Source organism: Anopheles funestus, chromosome 2RL, assembly GCF_943734845.2.
Source record: "Anopheles funestus chromosome 2RL, idAnoFuneDA-416_04, whole genome shotgun sequence".
Taxonomy (NCBI): domain Eukaryota; kingdom Metazoa; phylum Arthropoda; class Insecta; order Diptera; family Culicidae; genus Anopheles; species Anopheles funestus.
The window spans coordinates 68,042,322-68,061,468 of NC_064598.1; the positions used below are offsets into that span (position 1 = coordinate 68,042,322).

Consider the following 19,147-nt stretch of genomic DNA (forward strand, 5'->3'; position numbering starts at 1 on the left):
TACCGAGCGTCGTTAGCTTCCTGTTGCGGTGTTTATCCGCTTTCGTAATCGGAAGGCGCGTAAGATACGTCTCCTCATATTCCTCCCGTTCGCGCTCACGTCGGGATAGCATTTGCTGTGCACGGGAACTGCTGGACAGCTCAACCGGTGTGTCCAGATACTCGTCCTTCAGATCCTGTATCAGTGACGAGCCGAGGGCATGCTTTTTTGCTCTTTCCTGCTGCTTTCGTGCCCGATCTGCCTTCGTATCTTCTTCATACGGCATCGATGTCAGTTTCGGTGGCACGTACACGTCCGACTTACTACGTCGTGCAGCACCGTCATCACGGTCACCACCGCTACTGCCACCACGGGCAGCTCCACCTCCCTTTTTGGCCGCTTCCTTAGCACGCTTTAGCTTTAGCATCACCATGGCGGAACTGTCCGAATCGGCACCTTCATCTGTATCAGGACCATCACCTTCCCCAGCTGCCGTACTACCTGCACCGGCTTCTTCTCCCGGTGCCGGCATCTGTGACATAAGGTTGGCCGGGTTTGCGCGGAATGCGGTAGGATCGGCTGTGCTCGTACTGCTGCCCGTAACTGCCGTCTTTACCAGCTTGTCGATCTGATAACGCAGTTTGTAGTCGATGGGTCGTATCTTTTCCAGCACGGTTCGTATTTCAATCAACCGGTCGATCGATGGATCCTTCTCGATTCGGTGTCCTGCGGAGAGTAGAAATTGGAAATTAAAACTGGTGAAAAAGTGTAACATTGTGGCCATACGCACAGTATTGGAACTTCAAATTTTGTACAAATAAATAAGTGTTACAATGTTTCAAGTAAACATTGCAGAATAATGAAAAGCAATTAAATAATTTCTGTGATCATTAGTGAAACTATTGACGACACACAAAACTAATGTGTAAAATTGAAAACTAATTTTAAATAAACAAACAAAAATATTATCGAAATGAGATTTAATAATTCTCCTCTTGTTCACTTAACGACCTCTAAGGACAGATTTATTTTTACCACGCTGCGAGATAATTAGTTCTTGCTAAGTGGGGGTCGAGATTCAATAATTAGTACACAAAAATATGGCTTGTTTTTAATAGATCAACTAAATTTTTAATAGATAAAAACGGTATTTTAAAATTTTCTGATATTCAATGGATTCCCTTCAAGTTTAAGTAGAATATTTAGAGTTGTATGTCGAATTCATTCCACATTCTCTGAAAAAATAATAAAATAGCTTCCTCAAATGACATTTTGGAAAAGTGGATCTACATATAAAACTTTCTTGTGAAAAAAAATCATTATTTAAACTTTATAATTTAACCGCAAAGTGTACCGTCTTTTGGAATTGGAATGAAGAGGGCATCATTTAGTGTTTTTGTTTAATATCCCTCTCTGTACAATTGGTGTGACGGGTAATAAAATAATTAAAATTTCAATATTATTCCATCGAGAAGGTTTCCTAATCTGTTACAGGTCTTAACCTTCCAAAACTAGCATTTACTTACCAGAACACTTTCGCAGCACCACGTACGTCAGATTGATGAGATAGTTCAGCAGCATATGGTACTTGATTTCGAGAAAGTTTAGTCCGTACTCGGTCGATAGTTCGCCCGTTTTCACCCGTTGCAGCATGTTGCCCACCAGATCTGACACCTGCTGAAAGTTGTTGTTCATTTCATCCAGCAATCGCAATGCCTGCGGGAGATCCGGCTGAATGTCGTACTCGTCTAGTGCCTGTGGAAAATGCAAAATGTACGTTGAAAGGAAAGGTGCGTTAGAGAAAAGGTTCGATCGCTCGTGGGGTGTTAGTTTTTGTGTTGTTGTTTTATTTCACTTAAAATCATAAAATACACCACATCAATACATCAGCCCGTGGTGAGTATGTTCGAAATATGAGAGTTAGATGGTTTCAACGTATAGAAGGCCAAATTTGAATGAACTATTCGTCCTCCTCGGGGCACCATTAATAGAGAATGGAACTTGACTACCCAGACAGACTCGCGGTTAAGAACCGTCAGCGATAGCGAGATCCTATTGCCAATCTCGTACGCCGATGCTGCGAGCAAAGCACAAAAAATGATTCCGCGCACTGTATGTGCACGATTTGCGTTTTTCGATATTAATATCAATATCAATCAAACATGTCGATCGGGCGCTTCAAAATTTCCAACACCGGCCATACGACTGGCGGGCAACCAGCACAAGGTTTATCCGCTGCCTTTTTCACATTTTTTTGTTGCTCCATCTTCATCATTCAATCCATTTTGTACGGTTCAAAGCGTTCTTCCGGCATTGGGTTTGATGCAGAAAATCCACTTTTTCACTCGATCCTTTGTTTCGTCGGGTACATGGGACCTGGTACGACGATGCATATTTTACGCTTCCCTGAACACTGCTTCACTCTACATTTGCATCGCATTTTTTCTTTTGCGTATGTGTGCTATTCCGTTTGAGCTATGTGTCCGTGCGTCGTTTCGATCTAGGGCGGGAAGAATAAGGGTATACATACTATTACCCTTTTCAACGTGCGTTGGAAATAAATTCGTTTCAATCGTTTATTTTCGTCCCGGTTAAATTATGAAATACGCTCCACCATACATCTCCCCGGCGCGAATGGAACGAAGCTTTCGGTCAGAAAAACGGGGTGCGTTTTTTTCGTTGTTTGCTCTTTCGTTGTGTTTTTCTCGTTTGGTTCGACTCTAGCGTGGTGGTGGTGCACACACCGGGAAGCATAATGCACATGCCAGCATACGAGCACATATTGCGCATTGCCGCATGCCGTTTTCCACACACCACACAAAACCATTCACGCTTTACTTCAAACGATCGTTGAAAGGAACGGTTCCATAGGTTCAACGGTTCGCGATCTATTAATCCCACACGCGGTTGCGAACGGTGGCATTAAATTAAAAGGCATCCACTAATTGCAAAGCGAGCGAACGTGGAATCATTTGACATGGAAGACCTGTTTTTCCCGCCAAACTCCAACATTTAGAACCGTTGGTAGAGCCAAGTGTGGATGGTTTTTTTTTATTTGAATTTTAGTAGTCAACATATTTTTTGTTTGCTTTGCAGTACACGTATGTGAAGAAACAATTTAAACACTCCGGCACCATTAGCATCAGCTCGCTGCAGAGGAATACTTGCGACGGCAATAATAAATCCCAAGCCGCGATAACTAGGCAAAAGGGGGGCGTTTTTGCAGCCATCACCCACCGTCGTTGCTTTACCCCAAAAACCAAAACGCAACTGTCGAACGCATCAATACATTGGACCGGGTTTTAAAAGGACTTATTTGGAGGGATTTATGGTTTTTGGTAGAATGGGATTTTAAATTAAAAAATATATCTATATACCAAACCCCACACCCAAGCACTCTTAGCTATAAGGGAAGGTTATAGTCGCGGGAACATAGCCGGACGATAGCGTTATGTTGCAGTAGAGAACAAAAACGTGAGTTTGGGAACGCGACTCAACCTCACATGATCTCCATACTCATTTGTACATACCACATGCAGACAACAACTTTTAAAAAAAGAGTCATACATCAACTCTCTCGATATTTTTCGATATTATTTTTCCCCCCACACAACTAAAATATGGAAAGCAAATCCCGGGACTTCGTCGAGCGCTCGGTTTCGCAAATAAAACGTAAAAGATATGACGGTTCCAATTTTAAAATATAAATTTGCCAGACCACTCCTGTCCTGGGGTAGGCACTCGTCGGGAGTTCGCGTAAAAAAACACACAACATCCAAATAGCCATAAATGGGGTACACAGACACAGAGAGGGTTCGTAGGTTGGGGATGAAAATAGAAAAAAAGGGAAAGGAAATTCGCGAATCGACGTCCAGGCGCGACTGGACTTGAAATCACCGCGCGCCATGTTGCTCTCGCAGCGTACATAGCCACATGTATCGCACCTCTTTTACTCTGCTCCAAACCTCCTCATTGGGGGGGCAAGGTTCCGGTGATTCGATCAGTACGAAAAGCATCGAAAATGTACCTTTCCCAACCCCATCCCGCTCCCTACAATAAAAGGGAGAAAAGGTGCTATTATTGATTTATTTCCATTCATTTCGGGATACATTGCTTCCAACCCCTGGACCGTCTCCTGCTGGACGAAACAACCAAGGATTGGGTACAAAAAGGGATACTGATCTGTTTTTTTTTGTGTGTATTTTGTTTTCTCCCATCCAAAAACAAGAGGAAGGGCTTCCTTCCTCGTTGGCTCCCCTTCCTTCTCCAACAGCTAATGCAGCGAAACCCGTCTGTATGTGTGCTGGTCGGTTGGGGTTGAGCCGCTTTTCCAATTATCCTCAAATATATACACCGTCAGCAGGAAGCATCGCGCAGCACCGTTTGAAACGTGTACACGACCGGGAATCGCACACACTGTCCACATTCGGGGCGTTTTCCTCCCATAGAAGACCGCAAAGTGAAACGCGCGTCCAGAATAATTCCCGTTGCCCTGGTCGGTACACTGGAACATTGGATCCGAACGGTGGTCCAAATATTGGAACATCGACACGAAATGGAACAACAACGGATGGACGGAAAGGCGAGATGGTACTACACCCACTGGTAACTGTCTGAAGGTTTTTGTTGCTGCGCATTCACTCGATGGATGGAAACGATCCTCGCGAACGCGTGGAACGCGTATACGTGGACGGTGTACCAACTCTCGCGAATCAGATGCACACGTGTGAGTGAGTTCGCCATTGCGAAGCTTCACACAATCCGGATTGGTTTTCCGTTCCAAGGAAAAGCCCGATTGTTCCTTTTCGTGCCGGGTGCAATAGCATTCCACTAGACAGGCCAAGCTGTGAAGTACACAACACGCACCTTTAACAACGTAACCCACCGCATGTGCTTGATTAATTAAATTGAAGCAGTTGTTAACGGCGTGTGCCAACGATAGTGCTAACGTTGATGTGTGTACCAATGCTTGGCGATAAGTTCAAAATTAGTTTAAGTAAACCTGATCCAGCAAAGAACATAGAAGAGTAAATGTATACTTTGCGTTCATTATGCGTTATATCAATTTAAAAGTGTTTTTATAAATACTTTTTCTAACTCATATCATTGTTTTCTGTTTCATCATAGCGAATATCAGCTGTCTACAAATTTTTTGTTGAATTCTTCTTCTTCTTCTTCATTGTTTAACTACCTCTAAGGTCATGTCGGCCGGGGCGGCCCGGTGGTGCATGTGATAAACGGCGCCAGTCCACACGGCCGGACCGGGTTCAAATCCCATCCGGACCGTCCCCCCGTAGCAAGGACTGACAATCCGGGTACGTGGTAAAATAAGTCTAGTAAGCCAGAAATGGCCGGCGTGACCTGTAAGGTCGTTAAGCCAAGAAGAAGAAGAAGAAGAAGGTCATGTCGGCCATTTTTGATTTACCTATTTTCATTACGTAGCCGGATATCCAGGCCTTGCTAGGTAGGAAGATCCGGATGGGTTTTGATACCCGGTCCCGTCGTGTGGAACCGGCGACGTTTATCACATACACCACCGGGCCTACCTTCATTCATGTCAATTGAGGCATCTCAATTAGAGAAGAAATAATAAAGTTATATAAACAGTATAAAATTACTACAAGCGACCAAGTGCCGGAACTGCCTTTAAAATAAGCAAATTAAACATCAGCAAAACATAATTATAAATTCAGCAAAGATTTCAAAGCAAAGAGTAAATTAATATCATGTCGGTCTCGGAAAACTGTGAGGCTTGAGGCTGAAGGGAAGCCCCATGAAGCTGGATTCCTATATCGTACCACCCAAGCGCCTCGCAGAGAGAAGAAGTTAATATCAATATGCGTTTAAAAAAATGTAAAAAATAACATCAAAGCAACATAACAAAAAAAAGATAAAAATAAAATAAGATAAAGACATAATACAATAAGACATAATATCGAGAAATATTTATATAAAAAAAAGAAAATTATAAATTAAAGATGTTTAACATGTATTCGAAAATTTTAAGAGAAACAAGCAGATTTTGAAAAGAAACCATAACATTAAAATGGCAATAACCTTTAAAAATACTTGTTGAATATGATGAAGAGTAGAGGAAAACTAACGTCGAACGTCGAACGCAACTATAATAGTTCTTTGAAAATAAGAAAGCAGTCAAATCCGCGTGTAAATTAAGCTGACTTAAACCTTTTATATGTCACTTCAAATAATATTAGGGTTTAGGTAGGTAGGATTTCTCGAGCAAGACATTTCCGACCCGTGGTTTAAAAAATCAGATGTGTGTGAATGTCATATATTACTCAAATTTAAAATAATCAACATGTAATAAATTGTTTTCAAGTACCTCGAATGAATTCCTTAAAAGTAACATTATTGCTACGGCACTCACCAACTGCTGGTACTGTGGTCAATTTAATAGCATCTTTAAGATCTTCCACAACCACAACTGACACAGTTTTTGCAGTTTTGCATCATTTCATCCGTAAACGTCTAATTTGTAAATCGATGAAATCAATTATATCTTCTATAGGTGCAATCCGATCCGATGGTAGAATGTTTCGGACCTAGTAGGAACCGTGCGACCGTGTGTTCCAGGATATCCATCTTGAACAAAAGATGATCATGAACGAAATCTATAAGCAAAAGCGATGGATAAACATCTTCCCCACTTCGAACGGGGGGTCCTATTACCGCTCGTAACACCGTAGCGAAACGAATGATATCGAACATATGAAATGATCCCCGATTCAGGCAGATATGTGCTACAGTCATACTTTTACCATCATCCCCCTCCCAAACTCATGGCGTATACAAATGCAACACGAAACGGTAGTGATGCTGCGATGCATACAGATTCTCTCGTTCTATCTCTCAGGCTTTCTTCCTAGCAGTCAGCAGTGTAGTGCGCCAAAAAGTAAAACAAGATCAGCTCATCACACCCCAAAAACCAGCTCATGTCCGGTATATATGTAGTTTTGTGTGTGCATCCAATAACGTTCGGCTTCCGTTCCAATTCAATTTTTTTTTTTTTGTTTCATCTTTCATCCAATCCGTGGCTCAACCCCCTATCGGCATTCAATCCTCTCACGCTCATACGTTTGATTTTGCAGCGGGTCAAACAGTAAGCTCGATAACAAAAAAAAAATATTGGATAGATTTGCAAAACAACGACACACCAAAGGAGTAGAGAGGAGTAGTGGAAAACGTCCCGGAAAATTCGATGGCAAGCGACCTGGGCCATACGAGTGTACATAGCGACCCGACCGCGTGAGAGCTAAAGAGAAAATTCCAAACAAAAATGCTTTTAGGATAGCAAAGAAAAAAGTACAAGTTTTTTCCTAAAGCAGCAATAGTGTTTCAGAATTTTCCAACAACAACAGACCAAAAAAGACTCGACGTCCTTCGTTTTTTTTCTGCTGCTTCCTATATGTCAATCCTTCAACAATGCTCCTCTACGCGCTAGGATTATTACCTCCGAGCAGATCTGGTGCCCATGGTCAACGTATGTATGTGTATGTGTGCGATAGGAAAGAATGGAACCGTTTGGAGGGAAAATATCAGCATTTTTCTAGTTTAGTTCCCGATTGTTTTTTTTTTCGTTCAACACAAAACGCGACTCGGCTATTGCAGACCAAGGACACGGTCAGAAAGAAAGACAAAAAAAATGGATCGCGTGCACACACATTGACCCTTTTTTGGTTATCCCTCTTCCCCAAAACTTTCCCAATGAAAATGCAATAACCAGGAAGCACACCAATGAGTTTAATGCACACAAACACAATCACATCATGGCAAACCGCGCCATTCGAATTCTGCACCCATACAAGCGAGAAAAGTCCAGGCCGGTCGTCGTAGTGAAAAATGTTCGATGACGATTGCCTTGGTTTGAGGAATGCTCTGGGAAAAATACACATAAACAACTACTCCAAAGCGGTCCCCGGGACACAGCGGGTATCAACCAAAAAGGAAGGAAAAAAAATCCGGTACACACACACTTATATATACCAGCTCCAGCTTTTTGGTCCTACATCAGCAGAGACACGGGGAAACGAACGGGCGGTTGCAAATGGGCACAGGTGTCCACAGCTTCCAATACTGTTTCACCGTACAACAATCCTCGACTCCCTCCCACACACCTCACTGGTGACTATATTCTGCCATAACGGTGGAAAGCTCTGAATTTCGAAAAGGGAACCGGTAAACTCTGTCAATCCATCGTTCATCGTCGGAAAATGGGAGAAACGACCAATGGGAAAAGAGCTGCTGGTCCCCCGTTTGAACAACGGAACACGCATAAAAGCGTCCGCGAGGCGAACCGATTTAAAAGCTTTCTCCTCTTTTCTTTTACACTCACTCACGATTAAGGGAGAATGGTATGATTTTTGATTCTTTTTCCTTTCCATGTCCGTCGGGATGTTTTTCGTCCTGCATCACAAGCAGCAACCCGGTTCGGAAACGGAGAGGGAAAAAAACAATTCATACAGTAGATCCTCTTTTGACGTGGTGCCACTATGGATGATAAGCGAAAAAACGACCGAAAAAGGGGGAACAAGAAAATGGAAGAAAAAGGAAAATCTTTTACCACACTAGATCGCGCGAAGGACGTTTCAAGATTTTGCAAAGAACAAAGATGACGTCAAAAAGAAAATGCGGCAAGTGCAAATTTTCCGAAACATAGTGCAACGGTATCGACGAAATGGTGGAAACGGATCCATAGCAATGAGATAAAAACAGCGGACGAAAAACTACCCCCCTCCACCCACCAACCACCCCCTTGACAATGTGGCATATTGAGACATATGTGTGAGTGGGCACACATACAACAGTTCCAGCTTCGAAACACATCACATCGCTGACCCGTCTGATGGAGTGTCCTTTCTCTCTCTGTCTATCTCTCGACCATCACACACTCATCGAACGTCCTCCTGCTGTGCCAGGTTTGGCCGTCCTATCTTCCACCATAACACACACACACAGGATGCATGCATGCAGCCTCCCTTTACTTCGTTTCTCCATCACCGGCAGCAGCCGGTTTTTGCACCAACAGCGATAACACAGTGCATCGTCGCAAGCGTAAGGACACGGTCAAGCGCGCGCGTCATGTGTATTGATGATGGATATAGGACGGTTGGCCGTATGGGGCGGTTACTGCCAGCCAGTGGACGCTTATATGCGCGCAATGCGCCCACACAAAATCAACAGCAACAGCATCAACGCTAACCAGGCTAACCAGGGCGACTCGACGAGATCTATGTGCAACGGCAAATGTTCGGCAATGGAACTTTTACGCAGTAGTGGCCACATATACAGCAGAGCACTGCTGCCACATCACACGGTGAGGAATCGATTGAGCCTGCCATGCGGATGCAAAAATCAAAAGCTCGCCTAACGTTAGGATCTGCTCGGATCGGTACCGACGAAATTAATTCATTTCCATTTAAGCAATATGTGAGTTGGAAAACACGCCTCTCGGTGCATTGATTGATTGGATGTATCTCAATAAAGAAATTTCGTTGATTACGGTTTCACATTAATGTCTTTTTTATAATTAGCTAACAGGAAAAAATGAGGTAATAATTAGAGGTAATTAGTAGCTGCCGTTTTCTGTTTGAAAAACGAAATAAAATTTTATTAAAAATGCCCAATAAATACTAAAATCAAATGAATACTCTAATTGTTATGGGGACTCAAAAAAATGGAAGAAAAGAAGTATGAATAAAGTATATTTCAAAGTACATCAATAAAACAATAAACCATAAAATACCAAACAAACTTTAGTAAAAGTCATACATTAACTGCGGTGGAATTGTTTAATCTCAAAAATTAAATTGGAAATTGAATAGAAACCGGACTAAAAAGTCCTACTCTTAAATTTGATGTTATTAGTTTTTTTTCCAAAATATTGGATAGTATATCGTGTGTCTAAATTATCAGAAATAATGAAGCTCAACATAGATCTGTCAAGCAATAATTTACAGTTTTAAAGTATTTTGGAGACTGTACTCCAATAAAAATACTATTTTCCTACATTACTTTCTGTAACATTAGATATGACAATGGTTGGGAAAAGCTGGTAAACTTAAAAAAAGATATTTTTTTATTCTCTAATGTCTAAACGATTTGCTAATTAAAAAATCATTTAAAGCTCAATTTTAGCGATAACAATAGCATATCAAACGTACTACTGATTTTAATCAATTTCATGTCTTTTTTTCCTCGAGTTAAGAAGGAGTAGAAATTCAACATAACAATATAAGTTCATACTGTTGCTGGTTAAAATTCAAAATTTACCATTCAAAGTGTTGTTTAATCAAATTATAATGCAAAAAAATAACAAAAATAAACATTCACGTTGTTTGTCGAGAGCATAAGCTTATATACATCACTTTGCATTTTGCAGTGGAACGATGAGAAGAAATTGACATGATTTTCATTTCGCTGCAACATAAGCGGCCAGTTTATCAGCGGCAAATATGAATTTCAAATGTCAATCACAATTCAATTTTAGCCTGTCCATCGTTTATTAGTGCAGCCATACTTAAGCCACCGTGGGGTTCGCAACCCGACCAAGAGTGCCGTCGCCAGGTGCAACGGTGGTACGAATCGAACATCGCATCTGTATCGATTGGAAAAGCTCCATCGCAGCTCCTTACCCAATTTCGAGGTCGGGCAAATGACAAAAATTTTTGCCCGTACTACCACCGTACGATTTCGGACCTTCGAATGTGAAGTCATGCGGGTGTACTCTGTTCACGTTGGATGACTGATGGTTCCACGGTTAGTGAGAAAGGATGGTGGGCCAATTGACCCATCTCACACTTGCTTCGGGTCCCCCACTCCGTAAGGGCAGAGCTCTGGCCACTCACACACAAACGGTGTTCAGTTCGCGGTGTTTACTTTATCACGTCGCACGATGAAACCCGCGAACATTGTCGTGCAACTGGGCCGTCTATGAAGCAGTTCCGAATCCTGGATGGTTACGGTTTGCTTTCTCGTTTTCGCAACATTTCAGTACAGACCGTTTTGCTGCCGAACAACATGACAGCATTCGATACGTACAGACGCGCGAGAAGCGGAAAAAGGAAAAGCAAGGGAAAATGCTTCCCATCGGTTTGAATAGGTGGACAGGTGGACGATGGGCAGCGACAGAATCGGCCTAAACCCATACCCGCACACAGAATCAAAGTATGTAAGGTGTGTCAGAAAGTAAAAGTGGAATGTTTTTTGTTGCTTTCGTAATGTTAATAATGGCAATTATGTACATAATATGGACTGGATTTAAATACATTATATACAATTACATAACTGAATGAGATTAAAAATACTGAAAGTATTTAAATTTACATAAACTAGCGTTCTATGTTCGATGTATACAATGTATACAATAGTGAATCAAACATTGGTTCCTTTTAGAGATGGGAATAAAAATTCATTAAGGGTAGTTAACTCCGACTGAGTGACTCACAAAACAGAGTTAATTCTTCTACTGACTCTATGCAGAGTTATATACTTGATGTATGTAACTTGATGTTAACTCGTGAATGAGTCAAAAGTCGTCGCAATTATTATAACAACACTTTTACGAGTTATCTAACTCACGAATGATATCACTCTTTCATAAGATCAAAGACTCTTTCAGAGTCAAAGATCGCCACAAAGAGTCATGACTCTCTGAAGAGTGCAATGATTCTTTAATGAGTTTTTTTTACTTTTTCGATATTTAATTCAAATACATTTCAAAGAATCTAAGCGATTGTAGAAATTCGAAATTAAATCATTCATATGAAAGATTTAACTCGCTCATTCTCTTCAGTTTGGACAAAACTAGTTCCTATTAAGTAGAAAAAATATTGTTATTTTGCTTATTTTGTTTTACTTCAATTTTAGGGTCCCACTCCTCATAAAAGTTCTAAATATTTTTTGAATTGGAAAAAAATCCGGAAAATATTAACAAACAATTGCAGAGTAATAAACAATAACTTCTCATGTTTTCGTTTTGAAAAGTTCTATAATTCTTGTGTAATAATATTAATAACCTACACTTTCTCGTACACCTTACGAGCAAACCGATTTTGGCAGGAGAGGAAACGACCAAAATTCAGAATCCAACCAACCGTTCGCTGGATGGAATCCATCAGTCGAATAACATTTAATTTAGCTGCCTGAGGGGGCCAAAGCTGGGTAGAATTTTGTGTGTCTGATATATTCGATCGGAGGTGTCCATCACCGAAGGGGTTATTTCTCTCTCCCATACTTTTCCCTCTTCCCCTTGCTTCTCCGATTCCTGGAGGATGTACATTTTCCATTTTCACTGAAACCGCGTACTCGAAACGCGAAAACCACCGTACATGCCTCAACCCAATGCATCTACAATCAATAATCGAACTGACGATTTCGGGACTAGGGGAAAGAGTTTGTTCAAAGTGGAAGCGAACGCACACAACCACACAACATGCGCGAACGCACACCGTATGCGTTCGATTGCGTGCGATATTACGCTGGCGGATGTGTTTTGGTTCCTGGTTTCTTTTTTTTTGTTTAGTTTTGCTTCCAGCCTACAGACAAACGGGCTGCTGCTGGCCATGACTGGTCTGCGTTACATTTCGCGCACGCGGTTCCAGAGACTGGAAATTGAAAAATTTATTCACCGCACCAGTGTTTGTTTGTTGCAATTTGTAGAGGTGTGCGGTGATGGAAATATGGAAATTTTGTATTCGTCTATTTGGTTCGCCACTTTTAGCGGTTCGCGCTTGCATTTGGCAACTACTCTCACTCGCACAATGCGCCAAATAGTTTGATAGATAGATAGATTCTTCATTTACCTCCATTAGTTTTTTTTTGCTTCGTACTCGCAAGAATGGTTTTTGTTTTGTGTGTTCTTTTACTTGGAGAATCGATTGAATCACAGTACTGATCGTAGTACATGCTACTGAGAATAAATGTAGCTACAAACAAAATTAGACTTACACAAACATTTGATTAACAATCTAATAACAATCAATTATGCACAAAGTACACTCCGAGGAATTGTATTATTGCATATCAACTAGTATTGTGTGAGTCTAAATAAAACTTTCAATCCGAAAAAGAGTTTTAAACAAAATTAGTAAATTTGTTTCAATTTCCAATGATTTATGATTCAACTCAATTTCTATCGAAAGTTTCTGCAATTACATCTTGTGCACAAACAAAAGAATAAATATTAACATAGGCTTCAATTGTTTTACTTTACTATAAATTAGAACAATTGTTAAGAAACTAATCTGATCGACTTCTACCGTTACTTGAAATATTTCGTATGTATTTATTATTTTATTGTAAAATACATATCAATATGTACGTCAAATTGATCTTTGATTGATCTACAGATATTCTTTCATCATCAGATTCAAAGATTTGTGGATCTTCGGAAAGTCTTTATTGAAGAATAATATGAAGTATTCTTTTGAATGGCTTACTTCTTGATGTCATTACTCGATAACACAAGTGATCTGGGTTTATATCTTCGATGATATAGTCCTCGAGATGGAAAATATTTTATGTGCCAATGAGTAATCCAAATTTAAGGACCCTGTCGTTAGCGTAACTCCAGAAATACTGAAGGTTGTACGTGTCCAAAAAAATAAAAATTAACGTTCTATAATTTTACCCAATTAATTTGACCATAAAAACATTTTCAAGGAACCTATCGAAAATATTGCCGTAGCAGTGAATCTCATTCGAATTATTCTCCTTAGGAAAGACTTGATTATCCGACAAATGAGTATAAGATCGTCAAAGGAAGTTAAATAATACTACGCAAGTTTCGAGAGCATTTTAAAAAGATATTAGGTTGTTGTATTAATTTGAAGATATTAACATAATAATTATTAAATTATCATACTTGTGTATCTAATTATGTCAGTAAGAATATGCCGGTTTTTAAGTGTTAATAGAAATTGGATAGATATTCGATAATAGATAAATTTAACATTTTTTATTTAATATATGTACAACAAAGACAAACACTAAAAACACTACATTTGCATCAACATAATATTAATATTTTAATCCCATAAATATGAATAAAACTGATAAAGAAAAAAAAATCATGCTTTTATCAGGCACAAACCGTAACTGATGGGATAAAAACAAAATTCGCATTTCAACCAGAAAAAAAACCTAGGCGGAAAACATTAATGTTAATGTTCCCGCCAGCAATGATGTATTATACATCCCGAGGAAAAATTGTATATAATCTCAAAACGAAAAAAAAATGCAATTGCAATCCATAATTCTCATACTGCAATCATGTACCACAGACCTCATCCACACGTCCTACTCCTTAAATCCAAAAAAGCTCATATAATGCATTCCAACCATTTTATCGCCAACAACCCAAACCAAACCGAATTTTTGGTTTTAATTTCCGCAACCTTTTTACACACTCATTGCCGGCTCCTGCCAATAATCATGCATTATTTACCGGTACAATTTATGCAGGCATGCAGGCAAGCGATAACGACACATTTTCATTAAAACTCCAATAAATGGTTGGTGTACCGTTGCCTTAGTACTTCTGTCGCATAAATTCATTGTATGCAACAAACCAAAAAAAAACACAGAAATATCAAAGCATTAAATCCCGGCAGAATTAATACGGTGGAAAAATCATAATTAACAAAACGAAAAATAAATAAATGTATGTTTTCCTTTGTGTTTTCCTTCCCGACTGGTACTGCCGAAGCCCCTTTTAGCCATCGGATAAAATAACTTCGCATGAAATACCACAAACACACACACACACGAATATGCAAACATTTAGAAAAATTATTTTTCCGATTCCAATATATCTCCTATCGCTCGAAACACAGGATGATGCAACGATGATGCGACGTTGCTTCTGGAATGCATCCCAAAAGGAAGGTAAAATGTGCCAGGCAAAACGACATAACTGCATGTGCAATCGATATTATAATCGGACGCACAGCGCGCACCACACTACACCAATTGGAAATCGCAGAAAAGCGGTGAAAACCCCCCACCAACGAATGTTGTTTACTTGGCTCCCTTCCGAGTTCCACCTCTCGCTCGAACTTTTGCTGCACCATAATACATCAACGTGTTGTTCTGCATCTCCAAAAAAGGATAATATTTCAGATATATGTATATATGTATATAAATATATACCCATATTTTCCAACGCATATTCACAGCGATTGGCGGGGATGCGTATCTCATACGCAAAAGCACTACCGTCCTTCCCCTACTACCCTCCCATGTCGATGCACTTCAACGCATTCATGCTTCGATGAGTTCGCATTTAATTTTCGGCAAACGGAATTAAAATCGCATACATTCGAACGACAAGCAACGCTTGACGAAAGCTGTGCACATATACGAAAAAAAACAAATAAAAATAAACACAACGCACAAAGCCAGCACCAGCACCGTTTGTCCGAGCGAAATGCATTTTCGATGCATGAAATAATGCATCAGGCTGCAACTAAAAACACATACACGCACCCACACACACACACACACTCGGTGAGTCGTTATCGAGTGCGATGGTATTCGCCAAAGAATTGGATCCCGTATTAGGGTGGGATGAACCAAGCGGGAAAGGGGTACAAAATGGACACCGGGTTTTTGGGGGTAAGTGAGGGGGGGGGGGGGGGGGGGGGGGCGGGGGGGGTAAGTTAACAGGATGCAACGCCCCATCGGTTGGTATGCAGTGGCAGTGTGTTGTGTGTGTGTTGTTTTTCTTTCGCCCTGTGTACATCGGGAATATAAAGCTTGAAGCACATGCAGCTTCGCTTCCGTTGGGTTATTGGAGCCCGTGTGTGGTACACACGGTTAAAATAAAAACTGAATAAAAATATATCAATTTATTTATATATTTTTTTTACTCCTTCCATCCGTGTTCCGAGAGACACTCAACTCGGTGGAGGTGGCCAACAAGGATATGAACGCACACAACACAGCAAGCGCTTGGGCAAAACAGGACAAACAAACGCTCCTGCTGCTGACCGACCGAGGATCGCGAAGTTACCCTCTGCTGCTGTCCAGTCACTGCATCCCGGGATACGGTACGAATATGCAGAATGTGTGAAATGTAATCAGCGACCGAAAGTGGGTGGACGGATGGACATGAATGGGCAAAGGAAAAGAGGGTGGTAAAATGGGAGGGTGACAAGGTTTGGTAATGCACCGGCTAAAAAGGATACCAGTAACAGGGACAATGCCATTGTTGGGTGAAGAGAAAGTGTTCGTCGACGAGCGGCCATCATTCGATGCGAAACGGTTCGCGAATCGCTAACCTTTGCTACTACCCCACCACCCCTCGACCACTGCTGGGTGGGTTGGGGGATGGAGGGGGAGTGGGAGGGAACTGCATAAATATTGATTGCATAATGAAACATACATACACTCACATAGGAATGTTCTGAAAGTCGGAAAACTGGAAAGGGAGAAAAAAAGCTTGTGAGGAATTCAGATGAAAAGCGACGAGGAGGAAAAACGATAACTGGACGGCTCGCTCGCCTGGGACCATAACCCGCGCGATCCGGTGCGGATCCATTCCTGAGGGTTTTTCCCTGGGTCAACAAGACACACCAACACACGTACGAAGGTTCCGCGCACGTACAGACTAACCCATGACTGTATATGCGTACGATACTACCGAGAGAAAGAGAGAAAATTTCCATTCCATTTCAATTGGCCACATTCAGCATCCCGCGAAAGCGAACCAAATTTAACCATCTCGCGGGACAATAGTGTATGCAGAACCAACGAAAGAGCGCACACGGATGCCTTTGTCCTTTTTAACACACTCACACGCACCATCATCGAGCGAATCAATGAAGGGTGATATTGATTTGTTTGCAACTTCACTCTTCACTTTTGGCTCGCACAGAATAAAAAAAAACCAAGGCAAAACAACAGTAGCATTGTTGCCCCGTTATGAAACATGACATGTTTCCATCCATTCCCGTCTGTTTGGTTTACAATATTTTACTCGCATTGTGCAAAAGTTTACCTTTTAGTTGTGAATTTTTCGCGTTTGTTGTTTTAGTTCTTTGTTTCTATGAATGCATAAAATCCTACATGGGAGGTTTGTTGGCGTACGGTACAATTGAGCAAAGTGCTTGGATTGTTTCAAAATATATATGAATCCAATTTGACAAAGAAATAGCAAAATCTAAAATCCTTTACAATGCACCAGGCAATAAATAATACAAATAAATATGATAGGCAACATTAATATAGACAACAAAGTCAAGTTTGAAGGTTTAGTGAGTTTTTGACATAGTATATTAAAGTTTTAAGCATTTCGTGATTCTTTTCAAGTTGAAATGAAATATTTACGAGTAGATTTGGAATATTTCAAGTTGTAATCAATTTGATTGAAAGCTTTCTCAACTTACTCTTACTCCCAAAGCTTTCCGACATGAAAGATCTGTCAGTTAAGAAAAGCTACGTACAGAATCAGTCTCCATTTTGAACAAGATTTACAAAGTGAGACAGATTCTATATCTACTTCAACACATTCCAGTTCAACTTGAAAATAATGACAGAAATGACTCAAACTTTCTTACTTGAACTCGAGAAACGTCTGTATTCCAAATTTTAAAAACAAACGAAATATAATTGTTTAAAACTGCGCATTGCAAGCACAATAAGTTGAGAATTCTGTTCCCAAATCCTGAGTTCCTGTGCAAAAAGAAAAATGAAAAAAAAATCTTGCCACCATTCACCTATTCATTACAGTTAAAACTTTTCCACTGTATTTTACATAGTTTAAACTATCTCAAGAGACTTTGCAATTAAATTATAAAGTTAACAGCAAGAAGAAACAAACACATGAAGAGACGAGAAAACAAAAACAAAACGTTAACTTCCTACTCTACACTAAACTTTGTTCGACAAACTTGACCCACAAAAGTAAGCGCAATCGATAGGAGAGAAAAAAAGTTGTAGAAAGACTCCATTGCAGCCCCAAACGTATACAAGAAAGTTTCTCGGCGAGCTGGCAATCAAACATCAGCTGAAAATAGTGGAAAGAAGTAAAATCACTCTTACGAGGCACACGGGAGCAAGAAAACGGAAATGTGACAAGAAGCCGTTGGTGTTCCTTCAAGAAGCGAATTCATTCATAACACGAGTGCAGCACTCGAAAGCGCGAAACCCGTCGTAGTAATGGTGCCAAATAGTACTCGTACCCGTAGTAGAGTAGTAGTATCTCGGGTCAGAGTAGCAGTGGAAGTGAATTGCTGATAAAAAAAAAACAGCAGCATAGATACTAGCCATGACCAGACGAAACCACCGGATGACAGCAGCAAACTGAAGTGGGAAACATCATGAACGCCATGTAGAGTTTTCTCGTTTTATATGTGCCAGTGCTATGGTTAGACACTACCCAGCGGTGGCCATATGGCAACTAGCAGTCAATGGTATGTAGCCGTAGCGAGATGAAAAGGAGAAAAACCGTTTGCCCTTCACACGGCCAATACTACCATTTACGGTGAACCTTCTTCCCGGGTTTGCGCTATCTTACGCGAAGCGCGAGCTTCGCGCGCGTATACGATTGCTTCGTACGCTGTGTGGTGGTGAAGGTTTCGCGATGTAGATGAAAATGAAAAGATGCATCTATCCACCATTCAACACACAACCAGGAAAATGCTTAGGTTCGATGTTTGTGGACATGCATTGAGCGAATGCAGACACAGTACGACTTGTTTTTGTCTTCAAAAATTGCCTTCCGAAGTGGAAAACACGTAACATCACAATGCAAAAATAGTTTGCATAGAATTGTCGTTTTTTTATTGTTGTATGATTCTTAAAAAAAAAATTGTACACTTGAAAATTTATATTTTTTCCTCTTGTTGATTTACCATAAAAAAAACTTGTACATCGTAAAACAAGTATTGTAAAAGTTAGTTTATTTAATTGGTTATGCCATGGACATGTTTCTTACCAAATAAGAATAAATTATTTATACAATAATTAAATACAATGATAATAATAACCTTCACCCAGTTAAGGCAGAATTTGTTTTTTTTTGTTCAATATTGTTCAAAAGATAGAGATACACAATATGCTAGTAAGTTAAATTAAGTAAAGTTAAATAAAGTAAATAAAATAAAATAAAGTTAAATTTAAAAAAATATTACAAAATAATTGCCAACTA

The 19,147-nt window shown here is 40.3% G+C and overlaps 1 protein-coding gene across 2 annotated transcripts in view; it reads right to left on the bottom strand.

Moving 5' to 3' along the window:
* Positions 1-19,147, bottom strand: part of LOC125762002 (neuroguidin) — a 42,071-nt gene that overhangs the window by 11,296 nt on the left and 11,628 nt on the right. For both annotated transcript variants that reach the window (XM_049423655.1, XM_049423656.1), the window contains exons 3-4: positions 1,506-1,734; positions 4-705 (exon numbers count right to left, since the gene is read on the bottom strand). In XM_049423655.1, the coding sequence (XP_049279612.1) occupies positions 4-705; positions 1,506-1,734 (931 nt within the window). The remainder of the gene's footprint in view (positions 1-3; positions 706-1,505; positions 1,735-19,147) is intronic.